The sequence below is a fragment of the Tachysurus vachellii genome, chromosome 17 (genome assembly GCF_030014155.1).
Source record: "Tachysurus vachellii isolate PV-2020 chromosome 17, HZAU_Pvac_v1, whole genome shotgun sequence".
In the NCBI taxonomy this organism is placed as follows: Eukaryota; Metazoa; Chordata; class Actinopteri; order Siluriformes; family Bagridae; genus Tachysurus; species Tachysurus vachellii.
This window is the reverse complement of record NC_083476.1, coordinates 12,399,340-12,426,241: the sequence shown is the minus strand read 5'-3', so window position 1 is coordinate 12,426,241 and position 26,902 is coordinate 12,399,340. Positions and strand designations below refer to the sequence as shown.

General features: G+C 37.4%; 2 protein-coding genes across 2 annotated transcripts; one reads left to right on the top strand and one right to left on the bottom strand.

Moving 5' to 3' along the window:
* The first annotated feature begins 3,779 nt into the window (after positions 1-3,779).
* LOC132860114 (T-box-containing protein TBX6L-like) lies at positions 3,780-6,763 on the top strand. The gene is made up of 9 exons (XM_060891192.1): positions 3,780-3,934; positions 4,037-4,193; positions 4,326-4,428; positions 4,934-5,098; positions 5,203-5,349; positions 5,467-5,537; positions 5,650-5,741; positions 5,949-6,153; positions 6,343-6,763. The coding sequence occupies exons 1-9, from the start codon at positions 3,919-3,921 to the stop codon at positions 6,761-6,763; spliced, it is 1,377 nt and encodes a 458-aa protein (XP_060747175.1). The 5' UTR covers positions 3,780-3,918.
* An 8,716-nt stretch (positions 6,764-15,479) lies between these two features.
* Positions 15,480-26,064, bottom strand: crkl (v-crk avian sarcoma virus CT10 oncogene homolog-like). The gene is made up of 3 exons (XM_060890898.1): positions 24,917-26,064; positions 22,129-22,600; positions 15,480-18,104 (listed from the first exon to the last, which is right to left on the bottom strand). Exons 1-3 carry the CDS (start codon positions 25,225-25,227, stop codon positions 17,970-17,972), a joined length of 918 nt encoding a protein of 305 aa, XP_060746881.1. The 5' UTR covers positions 25,228-26,064; the 3' UTR covers positions 15,480-17,969.
* Positions 26,065-26,902: the final 838 nt, after the last annotated feature.

Genomic DNA, 26,902 nt, shown 5'->3' with positions numbered 1-26,902 from the left:
TTCAACCAGTTATATAAAAATTTTTGAATTTAATAAATATAATTATTAGGGGGGCACGGTGGCTTAGTGGTTAGCACGTTCGCCTCACACCTCCAGGGTTGGGGTTCGATTCCCACCTCCGCCTTGTGTGTGTGGAGCTTGCATGTTCTCCCCGTGCCTCGGGGGTTTCCTCCGGGTACTCCGGTTTCCTCCCCTGGTCCAAAGACATGCATGGTAGGTTGATTGGCATCTCTGGAAACTTGTCCGTAGTGTGTGATTGCGTGAGTGAATTAGAGTGTGTGTGTGTGCCTTGTGATGGGTTGGCACTCCGTCCAGGGTGTATCCTGCCTTGATGCCCAATGATGCCTGAGATAGGCACAGGCTCCCCGTGACCCGAGAATAGTTCAGATAAGCGGTAGAAAATGAATGAATGAATGAAATATAATTATTTCTCTACTGTCTGTATTTAGTGTAGATTAACAACATATAATTTTTTAATTAAGGCTTTTTTTTTTTGACTTTTTTATATATTGTCACAACCAGGACCTGGTGTTTGAAATGGCACTGTATAGAAGATTCCTGCTGCATTTATTTATACTTTGTAATGCAGTTCATAATATCCTATTATGCTGTGCTGGTGATCACAAGATGATCAATTGGCATAGAATAAGAACTTTTTCTTTTTTTTTTTTATTTTAGAAATTTGGAGATTTGAAAGATTCAGGTTTTATTGATGAGTTGAAACATATGATCTGACTCACTGAGCTGATACTCTACAAATTCCTGCCTTCTACCTTTTAATCTGCATTTTATTTTAGCTGCAAAAAAGGTGGGGTCTGAAGCAATTTTAGGGAGGATATACACCTTAAAGTGAACCATTTATGCTTAATGCTTCAGGGGTATGAGGACATGCTCTGACAGAGAGCAGGCATGTCTTTGGGATGAGTTGGTGCTTGTGAAATTCTCCATTGAATGTTGTATTTGTATTGAGTCTTTGTATTGATGTCTGTGTGTGAGAGAGCGAGAGTGTGTGTGTGTGTGTGTGTGTGTGTGTGAGAGAGAGAGAGAGAGAGAGAGAGAGAGAGAGAGAGACAGAGACAGAGACAGAGACAGAGAATATGTATGAGCTGTATGTTTTCTGGAGATATTGTAACCTGTTTGATTTGGACATACTTTTATATTAGGAAGTTGCAAAATTATGACGTGGAGTTCAGTAGATAAGACACTCACTCAAAAAGTGCTTGGAAGGTAGTGAGTTCAAATCCTGTTCTGGATCAGGATGTGTGCCAAGTGCTGTAAACATATTTCAATCATACATCTCATAATATCTTATTTAATCTTCCATCCTCTTTGGCTTAAATGTTTCCACAAGGTATTTGTGCATGAAGGAGATAAAATACTATCTCAGGTATTTGTAAACTCCAACGCTACACCTCTTCTTATATTAGAGGTAGAAAAATGACAGTAAGACTGTTAGAGTTCAGAATGTTCAGTGTTAGGTCCTGTCCAGAGAAACAGACAGACATATCCACAAGACTCACTGAGACACAAAAACTCAAAGCAGGAACAAGAAGCATTTTCTACTGTACAAAGGAAAAGTTCAACCCCAAAATATCATTAACAAAAACAAAGGGAAGCTTATGGCCAGCGATTTGTGCCTGGTGTTTTATATGTGCATGTGGAAATCCTCCCACAGTGGTATTTCAAAATGGCTATGTGGAGATAATAATCCTTTCAAACATTAACAACAAGCAAAAGCAAGAGAACAAACAAACAAACAAATAAAAACAATTAATTTGCTAAAATCTGAAGGCAGAACTTTAAAAATGATTGATAATAGGTGATAATATAGAGCTTGCGTTTGGTTTTGTTATATTTTATTTTAGAAAGTGTATCGATTGGTTAATGATGTTAATGAAGTCAACATAATGACGTTGAACTGGTGTCTGGAGGATTTCATTTTTTGTTAGCTCAGACACCAGATAACCAACAGAAAGGAACAGTTTGTCCTTCTGGGCAAACCCTTACAGGTTCTAAGGAGCCCTAAACCATAAAGAACCCTATAAAATGAACTCTGTAGTGTTTTTCTTTCAGAAAAGGAAGTTTGTGAAATCCATTACTGTGTTGTCTACAGATTTATACTAAGCCTATATCTAAAATAATATAATATAAAAAGAGGAAAAAGTGCAGACAAACTATATCATTATATTATATTATTATATCAAAATATGACCAATGTTCAATTACTCACACACAGCAAGTTTGTAATGTTAGCTCTTTTTTAACGTTGTTTTTGTTTATTTATTATTATTTACCTTTTATTTAAAATCTCCTGCAGCATCAGTGAGAATTTATTTAAAATCTCCTGCAGCATCAGTGAGAATTTACAAATGCATTATTTAATTGTACAAGAATGTGTTGTGGGTATCCCATCCAAGTTCAGTGTTGGTCTTCAGCTGTTTGTTTATTTGGCTAAAGAGGGTTTTCTGAATGTGTGCGAATGTTCCTCCATCTCTGCACCATCTGAGCACTTAGCATGTGTATGGGCCTCAGACAGGCCACAACTAGACCCCAACCCTTTCCTTGTGGGACATCACTGAGCTTCCTGTAGACTCCCTGCCCCACCACCCACCCACACACCACCATCTCCTCCTGCATTAACTGGCTGCTAACTGGCCGGAGCATAAGAGCTTAAGGACTGTGTGCCATCGTGGCTCCATGTGCTGATAGGATTAAGAGGCCCATCTCCCCATTGTCAAGGCCAGACAGGGCTCAATATACAAACTCAAGCAGAGCCGATGTGAGGAGAAGGAGATACAACTGTGTGTAAGGCAAATATCATGTCTTGCAACTTTTTTAAATAAAAAAAAATCTGAAAAACGTCTGATGACAGGAATCAACTGTCCTTGCAAACTGGTATTATATTATAATTAAAATACTGTATGATTATTTATCCTATATCATACCAGTTATTTTTAAGTGTTTTACTGCACAGACAGATTAATTGCTTCCTACAATCATGTCTTTAAATAAGCAACATATCAGTACAGAAGGTAATTTCACCTCATTGCATTATTTTTGGTTTTATGAATTAGAACAAATGTCTAGAATCCAGTTCATCATATAGTGTTTTATCAAATATTTTATTGGTTTCCTGTGATATACATTTCTATAAAATTAATCTTTTTTTTTGATTGAAGAGATAAGAACTAAATTTAAAATAAAATTTTTATGAGGAAATTATTTTAAAAATATCAAAATTATAGTTTGATTCAAAATAATGTAAATTTTAAGACATTAAGGTATTAGTCATAAAAGTTATACATTACAGCTGATAGGTGACTGGTGAGGAACACTATTAAATTCTTTTTAAATCATATTCTCTATGGATTTGTAATGTCCTTCTATTTCTTTCCAGCTCACAAATCTCATTTTCAGAAATCAACATCACAGTGGCATTGCTACTGGTTTATTTTACAGGCTTATAGGTCAAAAACAGACTTAAGAGTGCAACATAAGGCATGTCTGAACGCATGGCTGGCCAACTTTCTCTCAGTTACATGATAATATCCTCATAAGGCTCCTTTTGATCCATGGCTCAACTCCTCCTGCTGCTCTAGTCCTAAACAACCACACACTGACCCCCGGTGCTAATAGAGCACTTCAAAGTATGCTAATAGACCCTCTCACTTTTGTCCACACACACACACAGACCCTAAAAGGCCCCACCCACTCAGACAATGTCTTTAAACTCAAGGTTGAGCCAAGCCAGGGGCATTTTGCCATTGTTTTTACCTGATGGTCAACTTACAACTGAGGTTCTGTGCAGACTTTTAAGATTTTTTATAGTTCTTCCTCAGTGATTTATGGAGGTCTGCAGCTGAGGATCAATATCATATAAAGATATTTTAACAGCCAGTGCACTGAACATTCTTAAAAATGGAGCAGATTGCAGGTACGTTTTGAGATTATTGCATATAATAAATAACCAGTATATAGTCAGATAACATTCATTATTGATATACAGTGCTATTTATTGATATAATACCTATTACAGACCTGAGACATTCATCTACAGTGTCCACATTGCCCTCGATGGCTCATCCTGCTGATTCCTACCAACAGGGGAATATGAGGATGAAACTGGAATATTCAGAGCTCTGGAAATCATTTCATGACATTGGGACTGAAATGGTTATCACTAAATCTGGCAGGTAATCACTTAAAAAATTTGAACAAGCTGAAAAAATTGACTATTAAAGATTATAAATAATCTGAGAATCAACCTTGAAGGTTTTTTGAGATTGAACTGATTAACTTTGTTTACTCTACAATTGTAATTTTAGGAGGATGTTTCCATATTGCAATGTAAGTGTGTCTGGTCTTCTGCCATATGCCAAGTACTTCATCATGGTGGACATGGTCCCAGTGGACAATTCCAGGTACAAGGTAAGCAAAAAAAGCAGCCAAAGGTTAATCATTGTTGCAACTGCAACTAAGCTATACCCATAAACTTACAGGTTAGCACGGATAACTACATTTCTTTTTGAGTTGTTTTATAAAGACAAGATGCTTAAAACAGGAACAAAACAAGACAAAATCTACCCCCAAAAACCATTTGCGAGTGCAGACGGTGGTCCTCCTGTGGAGTGCCCATCACTGCAGTGTGAATATCAAAGGCTATTATCACTTCCTGTTTTTCTTCCCTCAGTTAGGGGTCCAGTCAAGTCTAATTCCCCTCCTCTCCCCCGTTAATGTCTTCCAGTAGAGCAATCAAGGTCTATATAAGGCAATCAGCTCACTTTACATAAGGTCACCCTCCCAGATGTGTGGGTGTGTGTGCGTATCCTAAAGCTTTATGTTATGTATGTAAAATATAGAGGCAGAAAGTATTTAGAAATAAAGTACAGAAAATTGTTTTTTTTAAAAAACATGAGCATTTTCTCTACTACAGTGGAATAACGATCAGTGGGAGGTGGCAGGAAAGGCAGAGCCACAACCTCCATGTAGAACATACATACATCCAGATTCTCCTGGTTTGGGTAGCCATTGGATGAAGCAGCCCATTTCTTTTCTCAAACTGAAGCTCACCAACAATCCACTGGACCAGAGAGGCCATGTAAGAATGTTGAATGAAGTGCTACCATTATTTTATTTTATTTAATTTTTTTGCCTTTTAGATGGACTCATGTTCTATCTCCATTTCACCTCTTCTATCTGTAGATCATTCTGCATTCGATGCATCGCTACAAGCCTCGCTTCCATGTGGTGCAGGCTGATGACCTTTATAGCGTCCGATGGAGCGTCTTCCAGACCTTCACATTCTCTGAAACCACCTTCACAGCAGTCACGGTTTACCAGAACACCAAGGTCAGCTCTATCAATGATACACGGATCCCTGACCACATTCCTTGTTCTTGTATTTTTGTTCTTTGAAACTTTTTATTAACTGGAACTTGTTTTCTTTTTTCTGTTTCTTACCCAAAGATCACAAAGCTGAAGATAGACCATAACCCCTTTGCAAAGGGATTCAGAGAAGAGGGAACCCATGGCAAAAGGTGAGGTTAAAGGTTGAGAAAGAATGTTTAGTGTTGTAGAAAAAAAAATGCTGAGCATGAAAAACGTTTCCAAAAGGTTAAAAGAAATTAAATATGTTTCATTGTGTTGCAGGAACAGAGCTCAAAAAAGTCAACTGTGTTCAGAGAATTCAGCAAAAAAACTAAAGTCTTCAGAAAAGGAGCCAGAGTTCAGATGTTTCCAAGGTGATTCTCCAAATATCATATAGTTACTTATTATTCTTGATATTATTACACTTACTGTTTTCCCAGAGATTATTGGACTCATGGGTGGTAGCAAGATCATTAAATTACAGTATTATATAGATATTTTGTTTTTCTGTGCATGTGCTTAATTTTGCTGGGTAAATGATCTTTCCTGGGGTTAATCTGTATTTCATTTGTCACCCACAGATGTACCAAGGCTTCCATATGACCCTCACAGAGAGGATTCAGAAACCCTGACGCTTTCCAAAGAAGTACCGATGGCCCAGGATGAGCACATGTCTCCATGGGGAGGAGAGCAGGAACCTGGCCAAAATCTGCACAGTGAGGGAGCCATGGACTACACAAACTCAGAGCAGCTTGTTCCAGGACAAGCCAACTACCAATTGCAAAGGTATGTTATCTGATATCCGACATTCATTGTTAAGTACGCAGCGTGGGCATTTTTACTCTTAGTCCAAACGTAATCAAGCTAATGTAGCTAACAGGTAACAGTGACTAACCCTAACCCCTTCACTGCATTGTTGTCAATCTTATATATATTTTGTTTAATTCTTTATTTTTGTTCATGGTTTCCTTGCAGAAGTCATGAGTTTGGGAAGATTTCCTCACCCTCTTGCACAGATTCCCAAACTGACTGCCAGGGATTTGATTCCCGATCTACTGACATGGCCACTGTTCCTGAGCAGGAGCTTTCAAGTCCTCAGTCTTCTATGAGTCTGTGTTCTTCTCAGAGAAAACCGCTAGATTTTTCCATGACCACCAGTATTGGAGGGTGCTCCAAATCCAGGTCAGGACTGCCACTGTACAGTCAGTATAACATGGAGCAGCCTTTAGGTCATTGGAGTGGAACTTTAGCAGGGCAGTATTCAAGCCCCACCTACCCTCAACCACACCCACATCCACATCACCTGATGACAGAGCGCAGCATCCATCCCTCTGGATATCACCACAACAACATGGCAGAGTGGAGTCAGTACTCTCTCTTTTCCTACTCTTGCTGAGCAACTGGCCAGAAAAAAGAAAGTCTAAACCAGCAGAAAGGCATTAAATTAACATGGCAAATGAATAGACAGAGAGGAACCTTTTATTCTCGTGCTTGATCCAGTCAGCGAAAACAGACAGATACAGATTATTACATGGCAGAATAAAGGCTTAGTTTAATGGGCTGAAGCATAATGTGGCTATGTGTGATTTTAAAGGATCCATGTAGAATTATTTGCTTTGTGTATCTTAATGGAAATCTAAATGCATTAAACAAAGTGCAATTGACAAATTATTAATGTTAATACTGTAAATTGATACTGATATATTTTACCAGCTGAATAATTAAATTTCTTTATCAGATCTTATGATACAGCTTGTGTTTTGTTTTGTCTTTGCTGACCTTGAAAAGTCATTTCAGTGTCATTGTGCTATTTGTCACTAAATAAATCAATTCTAATATCTGTATATTCTTTACAGATTAGTTCAGTTTTGTCAAGGATTTTGCTGGATTATGTCAGTTCTCTTAAATCAACATAAAAGTGTAAAGGCGATTTTTGTACATATTTAAAAAAAAAAAAAAAAAAAAAATATATATATATATATATATATATATATATATATATATATATATATATATATATTAGCATATTAGCTGCACATGTGTTATGTATATGAGCATTGAGGGAAGTGTGTAACATAGCAGCAAGGTGATATAAAGATGGGGAATAAAGGTAAAGGGTGAAAGAAAGCGGCTGGTGGTAATTAGATGTTTGGTGCTAGATCCTAAATGAGAGACAAACTTGGGATCCATGTTTCAGTGGGTAATTGCTAGAAGTGTGTGGCTAGGTGTGGTTAAAAACAAATCCACCAAAGACCACCCAATAAGTTTAGATGTTCGTGACAGTTACAGCCACACATGTCATTTATCTGGTGAGAGTAATGAAGTTAGGAAGGACATGTGGTGACCTAGTGGTTAAGATGTTGGACTACTGACCAGAAGGTCATGAGTTCAAATCCCAGGCCACTGCTGAGCCCCTGGGCAAGGCCCTTAACCCTCAATTGCTCTGTTGTATAAAAAATGAGATAATGTAAGTCGCCCTGGTTAAGCGTGTCTGCCAAATTGCAAGTCTAAATCTTCATAAGGTGGTGGCTCATTGTTTAAAGTTATGTTTGGGCTTTACAATTAATTAGAATGTTCACCTTCACCTGTCACCTTCATGCTGATACTGCTGGGTCCTTGAGCAAGAGCCTTAAGCATCAACTGCTTGGTTTTATCCTTGGTTTTTATAAAATTTTAGATAAATATAATAACCACACTTGCCCTAAAATCAGTTTGACAGAGTAATGTTTATAGTTAACAGTCTGAAATGGCAAACAAATCTGGTCAGGGCAAGTGTGTACAATGGAAAACACTCACTCACTCATTTTCTACCGCATATCTGAACTTCTTGGGTCACGGGGCGCCTGTGCGTCATCAAGGCAGGATACAACCTGGACGGAGTGCCAACCCAACACAGGGCACACACACACACTCATTCACACACTACGGACAATTTTCCAGAGATGCCAATCAACCTACCATGCATGTCTTTGGACCGGGGGAGGAAATCGGAGTACCCGGAGGAAACCCCGGAGGCATGGGGAGAACATGCAAACTCCACACACACAAGGCGGAGGCAGGAATTGAACCCCCAACCCTGGAGGTGTGAGGCGAACATGCTAACCACTAAGCCACCTTGCCCCCCTAATGGAAAACACACTTAACACTATTTTGTAGATTTCATATTTCAATTCATATTTTTTACATTTATTTTAAGATGATGATGTGGTGGTAGGAGCACAGCTACTCAGAGATGTATGCGGACCTTGCTGGTTTGCCAACATTTCCACAGCAGATGACAAAATATTTACTTCCAAACATTTGTAAATGTTGCATGAATATAGAGAAAAGACTGGCATATATTCAGAGCATCTTCATTGTACTGTAGCAATCCAACATATCATTTAAGGTTAGTTGATTTGCATTAGGATTGTTTTTTCAGTGCTTCCTTACAATGGAAATGTTTTTCTAAATTTTTTATAGCTGTCATAACTCTTGGTTTTGTGAGGGTTAATACATTAGTGCTGCGTTAATAATGGTATAATGTACACTTGAGGTAACTTTCATCATAAAGTCTGAACCACACATATAAAGCACATTTATCAGCCATGTCACATAGCTAAGGAAGAGGAGGTGTTTAAGGACAGAAGCCTGAATGATGTGTCGTGTCTTCTGCCAAATGGAAAATGGAGGTGAGAAACCTGTTGTTTACTTGATATCCTTAAAACAAGTTCAGTGCAGCCTGCCCATTTGGACTCCTACATACAGAAATTAGCCATAATATTAAAACCACCTGGTTAATATTTTCTAGGTTCCCATTGTGCCAGCAAAACTCTTACTCCAGAAGGCATGGACTTCAGTGCAGAAAAGTGCTGTGACATTACACCAAGATATTCCTAGCTGATTCTTTAATTCCTATAGCTTGTGAGGTGAGGCCTCCATAGATCAGACATATTTGTTCAGCACATCCTGTAGATACTTGATCAGATTGAGATCTAGAGAAATTGGCTTGAACAGCTTGAACAACTTTTTGTCATGCTCCTTAAACCATTTCTGTACGATTTTTGTAGTGTGGCAGTTTTTGGCATCTGTGTTGTAGATGCTCCAGGGCTATATCAATTAGGCTCTTGTCAAAGTCACTCAGATATTTATGCTTGACATTTTTTTTCCTGGTTCCTTACTGAACTTACTGCTGAATTTTTGATGCCAGAAGTAACTTTCACTATGCAATTTTCATGGAGAAATAAATCGATTAAGAACACCATTTAAGAGAAAATGCTATTATATAAACAGCGAGAAATCAAATTGGTTAGCTACAGTACATAGTGACATACATCTGACTCTTGAGCCAGAAGAGTTTCACCTCATTTTTGTGTGGCTCTTCATTTCTCCTCTGACTACAACCTCACTGTTGACTCCATTTAAAACCGCACAAACCAAAACCACTCATCATTCTCACTATGAGTGTTGACTTTCTCAGTTAACCAGAACTACAGTTCTAACTACAGTAGACTTAGAAAGCTCTCAGGGCTAAACTCTTTCACCTATCCACAATTTTATAAAATTATGTAAAGCAGTTAATGTAAACAAATCTATATTTGCAAATAATACAAACACAGTATCTATGCCAGAATTATTAGCTAATGTTTCTTTACCCTGATAGCTTTGAATGTATTGTTAGATAGTCTTTGTGTTATTGACAATGATGTGAAAAACCTTTCCATCGCAAGCAGCAGTGATAAGAATGCTGGTGATTCTCTGATGTTCCCGTTGGCTATTTTTCAATGATTTTTATATTATAATTTTAATTGTATTTCAGGAAAATAAATCATAAAAATACTCTGCAAACCTCAGACCACCAAAAGATGTAAATATATGTTGCCTGCAAGAAGCTTTCATGATATTACTCCTGCTCACGGCTTCCTGCTGCACTGACAAGTTTGTCTGTGGCTGTGGTAAAGTGTAAAACAAGCATGAAACTATGAACCCAATAAGTGCAACGTTGATGCAGTTCAGCTCAGAGCTTCTGCCTCAATTCGACATGATCATTATACACAAACTCACAAGGATCTTCAGAGCTATTTCTGAGTATCACTTGTAATGTCTGGTCCATACTAGAGGATAAAATGTAAGGGAGACATCCTTTCACAATGTCCTCCAGTACAGGAGTATTTAATTAACATTTGGAAAACATAAAATTACAAACTACTATACTGAGGCACGCCAGTTTCAAATTTTAGGAGTAAACACACTTCTGACCTCTTCACGTTGGCCTTCTGTTACTTTAATAAAAAAAATAAAAAAAACAATTTCTGACCTTTCTAACTTTTACTGTAATGTTTATGGCCCTATTGCCTTCACCTTCAGCTAAATAATTTACATATTTACACGAGATCCAAAGCCAACATGGTTAATGTTTAAAAACTACATGGCTGAGTCAACTGTCTTGTGTGAAAACACAGTTTAGATGTTGAGCTTGAAAGACATCATATTGAATGACAAGCTTTTTCACAAAGAATTCTGAAAGATGGGGGCACGGTGGCTTAGTGGTTAGCACGTTCGCCTCACACCTCCGGGGTTGGGGGTTCGATTCCCGCCTCCGCCTTGTGTGTGTGGAGTTTGCATGTTCTCCCCGTGCCTCGGGGGTTTCCTCCGGGTACTCCGGTCCAAAGACATGCATGGTAGGTTGATTGGCATCTCTGGAAAATTGTCCATAGTGTGTGATTGTGTGAGTGAATGAGAGTGTGTGTGGGCCCTGCGATGGGTTGGCACTCCGTCCAGGGTGTATCCTGCATTGATGCCCGATGACGCCTGAGATAGGCACAGGCTCCCTGTAACCCGAGGTAGTTCGGATAAGCGGTAGAAAATTAGTGAGTGAGTGAAACACAAGGACACATCAGTGAAGACATGTCTGAGGATTGCTTCTCTATTTTATATCAGTATCAGTAACATTACAAAGCTAATCTGGCTGTTCAGCATCTTATAAATATCACATTTACCCCAAATGATACTTTGCTCACTAACAATATTTGTACAAAATGTTATCCAAAGGGCAGAATAAAGCTGAATAAATCACTGCTAAGATCGAACATCAAAACTTTAAGCCATCCCGTCTACCCGATTCTGATTTATTTATTACTGAATGTGGAGACATACTTTACAAACTTGATTTAACGAAAAGTGTCTAGTGACAATTCTACTGATTTTTAAACAATCACATTTGTCCCACACTCAATAAAGCTCACATGACAACTTCTGTTTATACAGGTTGAGGGAACAGATATCAATTCTCCACCTGTGAGTCACACTTGCATAAGCCCATTTTTCCAGTGACCAATCACCAACCAGCATTATTCCCACTGACCAATCACAAGTCACAATTGTTGTGATTCCTTTAGACCAATAACTTTTATTTCACCAGCTAGTAACTCCTTTCGTAATTATTTCCTTCATGTCTATTTTTCCAGCTAAAATTTTTCTAAGTTTCAATTGATTATATATTTTCTACATTATTAACTCAGAAAAATCTGTCTCAAATATGCAAATTAACCTATGACATCATCTGCTGGCCTTGACTTTGTGAGCATGTATTATGCAAGATAAGAGAAATAAGATTTTTTGTGGCTTTCTCCTTTTGTCCATGTCTACAGATATCCGTCTGTCATAAGCAACAAGTCTGTTTTAGACTCTCCACATGTACTACACTATGCTAACCTTAGTGACAGTGGAGAAGCTGGTATTTTTAGCACCATTCGTGCACCATTATGCTGGTCTGCACCTGTTAGAGAGAGATATCCCACACACGCTCGTCTCACTGTCGTTCGTGAGCGATTCAACTCTTTGAGACGGCTCTTTTAGGTGACCACTTGGAGCTGATCACATATCCGAAAAGATCACAGAGAAACGAGAGCTTCCCTGATGGGTTAGAATCTTATATCTATATATCTTATAACGTATGCATAGCAAGCTGTGTGTTAACATAGAATTGATAATTAGAGTGTAGAGTTAAGAGTATGGCTTTTGAGGGAAAGGCATCAACTTTCATTGTATACCTGAGTTGATTCCCCTGGATCACCGCAAAGACACAGAATTCCTGTCAATACTGTGATCACCCTCCAAAGAAAATACAACCAAACTGCACACTCTCTGCTATGTTAATGGGGTCAGCCTGTAGTAAAGAAAGAGTAAGACAGTGGTTAGCTGTTGTGTAACTCGCCAAGTAGCCATGAATATCCTCTTTCTGTCATCAGTTGCTACACAAACGTGTCCAAAATAGTTGAGGCACAATGCCATGTTGTGTCCTTGCCAGTTGGGGACATAAGCTGTGCTTGGACTTCCAAACAGCTTCTTTAAAACGACTTCACAAACTGAAGAAAACTGAAGATCAGCTCATACACAACAAGCAAAACTAGTACAGTCAGGCTACGCATAATTATATTTCTGCCATCCTGTTAGTTTATAGGATGTTTAATCGAGTATACAAAATTATTTTGATTGTTGCTGCAAAATATAGAAACAGCCAACATAAATAATTACCTGAAAATGTTTTATCAAACTTTTCATTTTAAGGTATAAAATATTACTCTTAAGAGAGGCAACTGTCTATAGCTGCTATAACATAAGTGATAACAGGATAGTAGGGGTTCTGCAATATTATGTGTAACTATAAATGAATGAAAATGTACGTTTCTCTTGACTATATATTAAAAGCTTTTGTTGGGAAATTGCTGTAGCGTAGTCTAATGAATACACAGAAATCTATCTGCACTAGATATTTTCCCACATATTTTAATAAAATAATGTTAAACAATTAAATTGAAAAGAGAATGCACAAATAAAGCTGTACAACTAAAATACACACAGTAGTGATTATGTAGCCAAATGCACTATAGTGCAAAAAGCTTGTTTCCAGGAGGAGCTTATAGTTAAATTCAAGTTTATTTGTATAGCGCTTTTTACAAATGACATTGTGTCAAAGCAGCTTTACAGAACATAAACATAGAACAAAAGGATAACATAAAGAATAATATAAAGATTAATAGAATACTAAATTTAAGATCAATATTAGATATATTTAGTTCACAATATGTATGTATTTATCCCCAGTGAGCAAGCCTGAGGTGACTCAGGCAGCAGTGGCAAGGAAAAACTCCCTTAGATGGTAAAGGAAGAAACCTTGAGAGGAACCAGACTCAGTGAGGAACCCATCCTCATATGGGTGACACTGGAGGATGTGATTATAAATATAGAAGTCCTGAGTTTTGTGATCTCAGAGAGCGTGAAGGATTGTAACGTGTAAGAAGACTAGTTAGATACATGGGGGGTAAACCATTAAGAGCCTCGTAGGTAAGTAGCAGCAGTTTGTAATCAATTCTAAACTTAACAGGTAGCCAGTGCAGAGATGATAAAATTGGGGTTATATGATCATACTTTCTTGTCCTAGCGAGAACTCTGGCAGCTGCATTTTGGACTAACTTTAGACTATTTATTAAAGATGCAGCTAGTGATGCATTACAATAGTCCAGTCTAGAGGTCATGAATGCATGAACTAGCTTCTCAGCATCAGATACAGATAGGCTGTTTTTGTAGTATGGGCGATATGATTTTCAAAAGACAAAATTTTTTCAAGAGACGTTATTTGTGCAAAATTTTGTTCCTGATGCTTTCAATTTTATTAGTGAAGAATCTCATAAAGTCCTCACTACTGAACTGTGATGGAATAGTGCTGTTAGTCATTATATCTAGATCATTTGTGTTTAAGGATACAGTAAGAAGTCCAGACAGATCAGGCAGGTTATTTGTGAATCTGTCTTTAGTGGTCAGAATAATAGTTCTAATAGTTCTGAGACACAGTTAGTTTTTTCTACAGGTAGTGTGTATATTATGAAGTAATGGTCTGTGATGTCATCACTTTGAGGTATGATATCTATATCAGTGCCTCGGGGGTGCCTCGGGGGTTTCCTCCGGTTTCCTCCCCCGGTCCAAAGACATGCATGGTAGGTCAATTGGCATCTCTGGAAAAATTGTCCCTAGTGTGTGATTGTGTGAGTGAATGTGTGTGTGCGCCCTGTGTTGGGTTGACTGTAAATGTGAGTCCTAAAGCATCGTTTGTATCGTCAACATGAATGTTAAAGTCTCCTACAATTAATGCTTTATCAAAATTAACCAATAGGTCTGAAAGAAAACTGCAAATTCTCTAAGAAAATCAGTGTAAGAAAATCAAATCAAATTCTCTAAGAAAATCAGTGTAGGGCCCTGGGGGTCTGTACACAGTAAGGAAATCACTAAAGATAGTGGCACCACCACCTCCACGACCAGTGTGACAAGGCTCATGTTTATAGATATATCCTGATGGGGTAGACTCATTTAGACTAATGTAATCATTTGGTTTAATCCAAGTTTCAGTAAAGCAGAGTGCAGTAAGGCTATTTTCAGCAAGATGATTTCACTTACTAGAAGTGCTTTGTGTGCAAGTGATCTAATGTCCAGAAGCCCAAACTTTAGGAACTATTTTTGTTTGTTTCTGTGGCATTTTTCTGGTCTGATTACTGTAAGATTATTTAGAGAACTTCTCATGCATTTACTTTTTGATCTCACTACTCGGGGAACAGACACAGTTTCTATAGGATGAGCCATTTGTATCAATGTGATGATGAGGTGAAGGATGGCTATTGAAATTTAGATTTAAATTGTAGTTTACCAGTCAGAAGCTACCAGTTTAGCATTTTGTACTGAGGTAATGGGGAAAGACAATAAAGAACATAATTTAAACCAATGCCTGAAGAAAAACTGGGCTTTCCTGTAAAAGTATTTAAAAAAAAAAAGAAAGAAAAACTGCCTTGGAGAAGTTTTTGTAGATAATCAGAACACGTTTCTTTTCTTAGCACTTCATTAACATTCTCTAATTACTTCTTTTCTCAGGGGACTGGTGCTAATTTAAAAAAAAAAAAAAAAAAAAAAAAAAAAGGGAGAAGAAAAATAAAAATCCAGAGCGATTGAGTAACCGTCCTCCTGTTCTACATCTAAAACTTTCGTCTTCAACCACAGCAACACGCTGATGAAATGGAAGTCTCCTCTTGTATACTCACAGACAGCAAGTGTCTCTACCTTCACAAGAAACAGACCACAGCCAGTTAACAGAAGTAAATTTTATTTCATCACACTGTACGTAATGGATCGTATCAGCATGGATGTTACGGATGGGCAAATATTAAACACATGAAAATGGTCAAAAAACAAACAAACGAAAAAAAAAAAAACCAAAGGCACATTTTCATTATTTGTACTACTGACACTGTCGAGGTACCTACTGCAAAATAATTAGCTCAGTAATACTGTTTTATATATATATATATATATAAAAAAAAAAAAGAAAAAGAAAAATTGCCTGAAACCGTTTCCGAGAGCAAAACCAAAATAGGAGGTTTAATTCACCACAATCATTCAAAAACAAAAATAAAATTGCAAAAGCAGCAGACCTAATCCTGCGTTCACAATCTCGATCACTCCAGGCTTTTAAGGTCATGACCTGGCTAGCTTCATGTCATCTTCTATGTCATAGTCATCAAAATGTAGATTTGAGTATAAATTAAACAAATCACTGACCATGTTTATAAAATGTGGTTTATATCACATCACAATAAAAGGAGAGGGAAAAACAAAACAAAAAAAAACTTATGACTTTACAATTGAACACAGGAAAAACTGCTATGAGGAATTTACCCGAGCTGATCGTTTGGATTAAAAGTAAAAGTATAAAATCTAATTTACTATATATATTTTATTTGTCATGGGAAACATGGCTGTATGTTGCAAACCTTCACGGGAAATTCATGACCTCTGGTAACTTTAGCATATCGGTGTGATTTTGGAGTAGCACTGAGGTCATGCTAACAGCAACATGGTGAAATAAAGCAACCAGAAACAAAGATGGCAGTAATAAGCCCATTTTACGTGACATAGAAGCAAAGTGATCGACAACCAACAAACCACTGTAACAATATTATCCATTCTTTTGAACATGTAGGGTGACAATTGTTGGAATTTCTTTCACAGTTTCGAATTAAAAGCTGCTTGGAGAAGCAGCTCAAGCTACCAGGTTGCACATGATAAGAACTTGATCATCAAATGAAAACAATACAATTTTCTTATATCATGAGACAGCACAGTTTCTCACTGTGTATTTGTACGATATTTGTATCAATCATTCAAATCTGTTAAGATTTTATGTCCACTGATTTACTGACAAAAAACAATGTATTGTAAGATATAATGTACTGCATCACAATTTTGGCACGTGTGAAATATCAGAACATGACTATCCTGTAAAATTGTTTGTAAAAAAAAAAAGTCTGTTTTACAGTAAATACAGGAGTTATACTGAACCCCACTTGCTAGGTGTTATCAGTGAAACCATGTCAGTTTGAGGCAGGAATGGCATGTGAACGCAGGGTAAGGAGAAACAATGCCATTGACCAAATCATGCGTAATTAGCAACAAGCCAGCATTTTTATCCCTTTTTAGAAAATACCCATAAGAGATCCTTTTTTTTTCTACAGTTCATTTTAAACACACAGTAAAGGACTGATTCAGTGGCTAGCCTAAAAAAAAAAAAAAAAAAAAAGTCTGAGGCTGAATGCTACTAATCACTAAATTGATCGTTTACCGAATGAAATCTGCCAATGTGCAAAAATCAGCTAAATGACTACACGGGTTGAGCTCAGGTGGAAACGAAGGGCAAAGCAGAAAGCAGCATTAATCACAGACCAATTCCGACCTGTGAAACATGCTTCCTCATGATGCCGTGTGCAAACGCTCCTTCTCGCATCTGTACAGAATGTATACATCAGGTACAAACCCAAAAGTATCTCATATCACTGGATAAGTTGGTGCTAAATTGAATAAGCCTCACCTTCACCATTCTAAAGCCACAACCATTTCACACACAAACTACACCTGATATTTACACATTGTGTATTATCATGGCACAAACCAAAAGGCTATAGCTGTAGACTAGTTTCACACACAAAGCCTGCTTCTGAAATGTATCATGAATTAATATTTATTATTCATATGGTGCTCTGCACCTCCTAAGAAAACAGCCAAGTTGAGAATGAAGCCCCAAATGGGGTAAATTAGGACAGCTTATGCCTTACAAACACAAAAAAAGCAAAAGGGGTAGAACAACCAGGAGGACAAGATTTCATTTTAATCCACACCTCATTTTAAAAACTCGCTTTCTTTTTTAAATGATACGGTCTGTCTTTCTCTGTGGGTTTTGGCTTGTCAACAAAGCTAGCTTTCCAAAAAGGAAAAAAAAAAAAAAGGAGGCAAGAATGACTAGGCGTGACATCATGCCAGAGTGTTCACAGCTCACCTTGGCACAAGAACAGATGAAAATAACAGCACATTAAACACAAACAAAAATACAGATTTGGGGGATCGATACAAGCAAAAAGGGATCTATTTGAGTTTGGAGCTGTAAACAGTCAGAAGCCACGCAAATGGTTCGCTCAAGAGATGCACTCTGTGGCAAAGCCTCAAGCAGGCAAGTGCGATTCGGGTGGTGACGACGGCAGGGCAGCCAGCAGGTCGAAAAGGGCGCAAACATGGCAACACCCAGGTCATTCACTCTCATCTGGATTTTGGGAATCTAATATTTTCACGTGGGTGAACGGAAACAAGCCTCTCCGACCGTTCACCTCGCCTTCCCACTGACCGCTGATGTTCATCCGGGTCACCTTCACAATATCACCCACCTGTGGAAACATCACAAACATTAATTACTCGCATACAGTGCCTTTCAGTAGGATATATTATAGTAGGTTGGGATTGAATTAATATACTGACTACAAGTTTGTTTTATATTAGTTCCAATATACTAACTGCCACCAATAAACCTCAAATCCAACCTCAATTCAACTATCTATATATGGATTTAGCACAAATGCATCATTTATACAGTGGGTTTGAATGAAGTATTCAAACCCACTGTATAAATTCATTCACGCAATGTAAAATAGATTATACCAACTTTTTTGGCAATTATCCACAAACAATCCACACTTGCAAATTTGCAAAAACTAAAGAAATCAAATAAAAAAGAAAAATTGAAAACCAGTCCAAAATGAGTGCAGAGCCATCCTGTTTGGACATCATTTAACCAGGCTGGTGTGTAAGGTCCAACAATTCACAATACATGTCCGATCAAAAAAACAAGCTGCGAAGTCCAAGAACTTATTAAACTGTATCAAGGTATAGGGTATGACCATTTCTGCAGCCTTTAATCTTTCTAGGAGTACAGTGGGCTCAATCATTGTGAAATAGAGGAATTTAGAAATCCCTTGGACTCAAAATTAAACATCCATCCAAACATTCACTTCACTTGCAATCTAGCAATGATATCCAGTGGTTTTCTCTAGCCACTTATGAGGAAGTTCTGCTAGAGCAACGAATATACTGTAGCAGAGAACCCAGAATAGATATCAGAGCCAGAAATAACTGTTCCAATTTACAGTTTTCACCTCTAGGCTATGATGTATTTTGGGATTTATCTTCCTTTCCATACAAACACAACATTATGTACTTCTAATTCTTTGTGCAAATGTCACTTTAAACTTCCTTTTATGTATTAAAAAACAAACAAAAAAAAAAACAGACACCAAGTTGTTGCTTGTTCTTAGAAGGATATTCTTGAAAATGTGTCTTCCAGATCATGCTAACTGCTTGTTTATTTATTTTTTTTTTACTCCAGACTTAATTAATGCCACACATTTCATTGTTCATTCATGACACATCTTTTTTTCTGTGGCTCAGACAGTTTACAGTATTTTAGTTAGCAGGTTTTTTTTTTTATTTCAAAGAAACGCAGTTGTGATGCATGACATTGTGATGCACCACATTGTTGTAACTAGGGTGCGCTCTTCTTTTTGAATGCCACCGCCTCCTACGCTACACACGTCAGCCACTGTGAACTGGTCAGCATTTCGTGCAAAAACATTCATCAAGAGCTTCTGGTAAGGTTCACATCAAGCATCAGAATGGAGAAAAAAAAAAGTGTTGTCTCTGTGACTCATTCAGTTAGCTCCATTAAGGATTAACTGTAATGTTAAGACTATAATATTTGAACATTTCATTTTTTTTTTTTTTAAATCAAGCACACCGGTGCATCCAGTGCTCCAGAATAACATGTGTATGTGGTTTAGTCACTGCTTTGATATATTGATTTTTCTTTTTTTCACGCAGCCATTTTTACTTCACATTGGGGTGTGTGTGTGTGTGTCTGCTCTTTTTTTCCTGCCTGAACTAAGAAACAGGAAAAAGCTGGAACTTGCCAGGTTGAAGGCTTTAAGGAATGGAATTTTGCGCAGGACTCGATCCAACTCGTCCTGAACCCTTATTTTGGCAGCAAGCTGTCCCAAGCCTCAGTGTTTAAAACAACTCTGCCCCATAATGTTAATAGATGGATGATGAATTTTTAAGTGATTTTGCTGTAAACCTTTTCATAATGTTAAAAAAAAATAAAAAAATTTTTAAACAATTTTAAATTACATTTGATACAACACATACAAATCCTTGTGCGTAATGATAACTTGGTTGACACTGTGTTCAATAGAAGATTTATATCGTTTGAACATTATATACATTTGTAATAGCTTTGGCGTGAGTGTTAGATTTGACACTTTGTTGTAGGCCTACATAATCTTAATGGTTAATGTCATTGCCTTCATTTCCTCTTTTAATTAAAAAACTTTCTTAATAAATATAATTCAGGGATGTTATAGTGTTTGCTGAAATTCTGGTTAATAATTGTCTAAATACAATGTTCTACTAATGTGGTCTTCATGTTTACATAGGTATTGTGATGTTTGATGTGAACCTTACTTAAAGCTTGTGATTGGCTGATTGCATACATGATCAGGTTTACTTCCCAATTAGTGGACAGTACGTGTAGATGGTGCCCTTACTATTTTTGCACATCTACATACAAAAAAGTTAAAAACTATATTATACAATTATAAAAGTGATGTATCCAGACTTGTTAATTGTGCAAAGCTAGAGGAAGGTGATCGGGTTTCCAAGAAGTGTCTATTTAATTCAGAAAGGTATCAGTTCTGAGCTCATACAACAGTACCCAGTGCACATAAACATTAATACTGTGTTTGACTCACGTTTGCAACTTATAATTCTCAACCTCATATCAGGAAAAAACAAAGAACATATTCTTATCAACTACAAGTTCCTTCCCAGATTATTGAAGGCTGTCAAATAAACATCTGACATCAGCCATCAGAAGCAAACAAAGAAGCACTAATTAGCATTTATATTTAATATCCGGCTGCATACACAGATGTATTTGATTGACGTCATGTATGTGAAATGCACTGAGGTCAACCATGACAATTCCAAACAACAAATGACCACCGACGAGACTAGTCAAATGTAGCATAACCTTTAGCACTAGCTTACATTGCTGTCCTAAAGGAGCTCCTACACAAAACCTGTAATGGTTGGTAGGTGTGGTGGTGATGAACTTTACTGCAATGTCATGGCCATGTAATGCCTTGTATGGACATTAACATTTTTAAATCATATAGCAAAAGCAAAGATTAAATTGATTAATCTTGTTAACCTGAGTAAGTTCAAAGTAATCCCCAAACTGTATAGAATTTGTACACCTAGTACTACACAAGGATGCACAATAGATCACTCAACTGTCACAATATTGGAAAGCATGGAATGCAAATATGGCGTAGCAATACAACAATATCATAAAATTGTCACAACACACTTTTTTCATAACTGAAAAATATTCCAACATATTTTCCATTTAATCCATCATGTCTTTAGGTCATACAACAGAAGTGTCATTTTAATGGAAAGAAGAAAAATAGCTAAATATCTCAGCAAAAGGGTAAGCAAATGAATGTTAAAATTCATTTTGTTCATATTTGTTATACTGCTGATCTACTACTTCTAATTTTAAGAACTTTTCCTGAGAAAGAACACACAATACATTTCTAATTATCCACCAATAAGTGGAACAAAGCGGTGTGTAAGCAGGAACAAAGAGTTGCCTTGGAGACTGTAAAAACAACAAAGTGCCGGTGATGTGACTGGAATGGTTCATCATTACCACACCCTGGATCAAATGAACAAAGTTTCTCAACTTCATGTCATGTTTAATGTCAGACATGATGAACAAACAGAAAACTAGCCATAATCCCAAGACAACAGGACGCAGATTCCTATATAGATTCATATATACTGTCTGCTTAGAAACACAAACATTATTATACACAACCAAAAATAAAATTTTCTTTCTTACCCTAAAAACAATACGTTAGCACTTTGAGTATTTGAAGTCAAGAAAACAGCATGTGTATTATGTGTATGTACAATTATTTACTATTTTTTTTATATAACAGTGTAACACTATAACTGGGTGATCAAACTGGCTTGAGTAGCATTGCAGGCAGAAAATTAGAGAACTGTCATTCAATATTTCTAATTATGAAAACTTTTTAAACTTTTTAATACAAGACATCGAATTTCATGTGATTTTCGTAACATTTGTAACCCTTTGTTTTACATTATCTACATTTAATACCTTAGGTGCCGGTTAAGTTAGACTCAAAGTGCTTTGTTGACATTATAACTGGCAATATATGCTAAAGCATCAGGGTCAACCATAGCATATATATGCACATATATGGCAATTACAATTGGATAAGGTTGTGGGGGTAATCTACAATGTTTCAGTTAAAAAAAAAAAGCGCATACCTCCAGTGCCAAGGCAGTCTTGTCATATGCACAGGGGACACGTTTCTGAATGGCTCTTGCCATGATTGGCCCATTCTGCATAGAGGGTAGCGGGTTGATGACAGCACCGGGTGTTCCAGGGGGCAGCGGCGACGGTGTCTGAGGTTGAGCATAGGCATGGGCAGGCTCAGGGATGCCATAGCTGTTTGAGTTGCGTGAGCTATGGCCAACCGTCCCAGTGTGAGGCAATGGCCTGACAATCTTTTCTACGTAGGGGACAGGGATCATTCCAACACGGCCATCCTTGTTCTTTGCACTCCACCACTGTTCCTCTGGCTTGTCCAGGATAATCAGGATCTCACCCTTTTTGAAAGGAAGATCCTCTGCGTCACTGCCAGTGAAGTCATAAAGAGTCCGGACATACTCCAGATTCTCATCACCGGGGCCGCCGATGGACTGAATAGGGCCACCAGTTAGAGCCGGGTTAGGGAACCTGATGGAAGAAACATTGTCCTTAAACAAACAGAATTGTGATGCTGTAAGAACAAATCCATTTAATTACTAAAGACCATGCATGATCCCGTCTTGTGATAAAGCAAAGAATAAAGAAAGGTCAAGCAGAAGGTGTGTCTGGGTTTTAGAATTTTACCTGGAGATGCCTGGAGGACAAGGAGGTTCAACAAACAGCAAAAGAAGAAAACCTTACTCTTTACTTCTCTTGAACAGCAGTGTGATGTTAGTAAAGCAAACAATTTCAAATTTTGCATCTTCATCCTTTGGAGATGCAAATGAAGCATCTTTGTTTACACATGCACACAGGATGCAACTGTGCTCACCCCTGCATCACTTCCTGTCAGTCACCATAGATATTCAAACCTTACAGTATATCAACAGGGAAAGGTAACAGTTTTAAATAAAAAAAAAAAATTATATCAAGATTTTACTATAAAAGCACCGTGAGACATTGAAATAATAGATAAAAAATGCAGTCACTCCTTTGCTCATTTTAACAGATTTAAAATGCCTATAACCAAATGCTCCATTTTATTTCAATAACTCCAAATTTTTACTCTCTTATCTATCCTTTTACTGGTGCTACGTTTAACATTGGTAGGCAAAACTGAGCAATCGGTCATGCCATGGTAGAACACTGCATTGAGTTGAACATATTCAAACTGAATCTATAACTTCTCAAATGTATATTTAGCATATTGTTTATAACTGTATAACAATACAATGTTCAGATTAGAAACATATAAATTAGTCTATAAATTATATTTAAAGTAATTCTGTTGGATTTTGCTCTATAACTGGGAAATCATAAGTTTAAACACGGCCAATGCCATCTGTCGCCAGGAACCAAGAAGCAAAAATGGCCATGTTGTATCTTTGAGGAGAAAGAGAGCAGGCCACCAATTCAATAGGGCACCAGTGGGGCAAGCATACATTTTCTTCTGAGACACATGAAGGCAACCTCTGTTTCTTTTAAAATGGCTGCTCGTACACCACCACAGGGCAGGTTTAAACATACTCTGATGAAAGAGCTTCTGCCCTCTTCTGCATGAATGAGCTCACAGACATCTGAAACCTTTCCCAGTGAGCAATCACCGTTGTCTTTATAAAACCAAAAACGACGATTTATACTTTTACCTCTGACTGGAGAGCAAGTGATACTGAAGACGCCTTCAATTAAAGTTAAATAAATTCATTCTCACAGATAACCATGATGAGCAGAAAAACTTTCCAGAATTCAACACCACATCGAACCTTGAGGTGGATGGACTACAACAGCAGAGACTACATTAGATTCCACTCCATTCAGCACAGAGTTCAGAAATCTGAGACTATAGAGGGCACAGGATCAAAGAACTGGACAGATAAAGATTGTAAATATCATTTCTGATCCAGACAGCTATCAAGACAGCAGAAAGCTATTGACATCTATCTGCATGATTTTATGCCTCACTGCAATACGTTTGGCTGATTGATAACTACATAAATGAGCAGGGGTGAACACTTTGTAGAGTTTAGGAAGATTTTTATGGATTTTATTTTTTATAGGTTGTACATAGTTATTGTGCCTCATTTCTATTTACAGTCTAAAAAGCTGAGACTTCATTTACATACTTATTAAATGTTAAAGAATATGTATATAAGAATTATTACACATATTTCTATACTATATAATATATCTTTAATCTTATCATTGAATGACAATTTCAGTGACAATATAATTAACATGCAATAATGTTAACAATAACAAAAATAAAAACACTCAAGATTAAGTACAAAAATATCACATTATGATTCTTGGGAGCACACAGACAGATGGTTTAATTATACTGTATGCAATGTCAATAAATACAAGAATCCAAAACTAAAAACGCTTTGCAATTAACTCATTGATTACTATTATACCACGATTCCAGTTTGTTGTGCGAAATGTCTAATGGATTTTTTTTGTCATTAAATCATTTACATTTCTGGTATTTAGCAGACACCTTTATCCAGAATGACTTGCATTTTTTATTTCAATTTATACAAGTGAGCAATTGAGGGTTAAGGGCCTTGCTCAGGGGCCCAGCAGTGACAGCTTGGTGGACCTGGGATTCAAACCCATGACCTTCTGATCAGTAATACCAAAATGGTGTATTGTGACCATTTCCTCAACATATAAACATTAAAGCACTGTTCTGCCAAAAACAGCATATGATATTGAGATTATCTAATCATATTACACATAATTTATCACGATATCGGTGTATGATATGGTCATAATGGCCATTGCAGGTATGTTTGGGGTTCTTACCTGGGGGCAGGTTCTATCAATGTGGTCGTGTCCAGGTAGTGGATCTTGTAGAACTCCAAAAGCGCAGGCAGGTTCTCAAACTCCTGGTCGCCGATTTTGAACCTCTTGGTTGGTAACGAGTTAATGATGTAGTGGGACACTTTGGAGTTTTCGGAAACAGACAGTACATAGTCCCCAGGACAAGTGGACGAGTCGCGAACCAGAAACATACCGTGTCTCTGTCCCTGTAACCGGCTCTGAGTCTCCTGCCGAGACAGACTGCCGAAATACCAACTACTCCGGTCCGCTGAATCGAACCGCGCTGACGACATGACTGCACTCAAATAAATAAGCTTGGACCGAGCAATATATTATATAAACAGCCAATAAATTAAACTTAAGCCACGTTTTATTTCTTTGCTAGTCCTATATCCTAAAGCTGAACCGCAACCTGACGTTTCACAGACAGGCTGCGATGAGCTAACTTTGTTTCATTGCTAATAAACCGTTACCTTTTTATACACACAAGCTGCAACAGCTAAACGTTTCACCAGTTTTTTTTCTTCCTATTTTTTTTTAAATAAATGAAATCACTAGTGTCAACTTGACACAAATCGAGAACGCTCCATTCAAGTTCCGCTTTTCAGGTCCTTCTTCCGTGATGTGATGTTAAAAACAGCCAGCTAAGTTAACCCAGTTTACGAAACGATATATAGACCGTTAGCCAGCTAGCCACCTCACCATGAAGAAAAGGACGTCATTATACGTTCACAAACATGTCTACATCACGATGAGGACTCACACAAGGCAGTAACTTCCATTAAAGTCCATTAAAATATATCACAGCAGTTTTCTCCCTGCGTATGATCCAACCAGCTAGCTGGTTCTCTTCGGCCCCAAGTCCGAGACTTCAGTAACAAAAAATGGCGGATCTGCAACACGTCTATCTTCACATCGAATTTAATGCACGAGTTTTAAAAAGTCCCGACGCTTTTATCCTCGAATTTATCTCCACTTGGCTTCACGACACTTGGTATCGCACAATAAAAATTTCTAAATGTAGTTTATTCGGATAAAATTGTCTTTTCCTCCAGTGATGATTTCTTACGGACTTCGCAGCTCGTCAACCAGCTAGCTGGTGTAAAGGTGGAGAAAAATGGCGGCCAGAGGGCGGGACTGGGCCTGGTCGCGCGCTCGCCCACTTTGTGCTGGTAACGTGCAAATTGTTCTAATGATGTGAGTCATTTAGTTCGGTACAACAATTCGATTCTTTAATATTTGATTCATTTTACATTTTTAATTTCCGTACATAAATACGCTGTATTCCTATTTAATACTCGTTCTGTCTATATTGTCTCACATTGTCTGTTTTTGTCTTGTATAGTCCAAGCTAAATGTATAGTGTTATTTATGTCTGAACCAAATTCCTTGTGTGTAAACACACTTGGCCAATAAACCTGATTCTGATTCAGATCAATTATGTTATAATATTTGTTAAGACTGGGGTTGTAAACGACAATGGTGTGTTTTTTGTGATATTAGTCACAATAACATCCTCATCAGAGATAAAAACAGACAAATTCGCAGGTAAACAATTCAAATATATCAGTATATGAATCACGAGTCGTTTTGCAGCAAATGACACTGAACTACTCAATGATTTATAGATTTATTTATGACAATTACAGATTTATTTATTTACACGGATTTGTCAGTTTTCTGATGAAGATTAAAGAATGAGGGGATATGCCTTGCTTAAGGGCACCTCAGTCGTGGTATTGCTGGCCCGAGACTCGAACCCACAACCTTAGGGTTAGGAGTCAAACTCTCTAACCATTAGGCCACGAATTATTACACAGAGTAATGCTAATGTGTGTTTGTATATATTTAGCAAATCTATTTAAATAGTTCAATATGTTATTATCTCACGTTGTTATTGTACTGTTATTATTATAATGGTGCTTATTTATGGGCTCTCAAAGTTGAATCAAAAGAGCTGACAAAAAG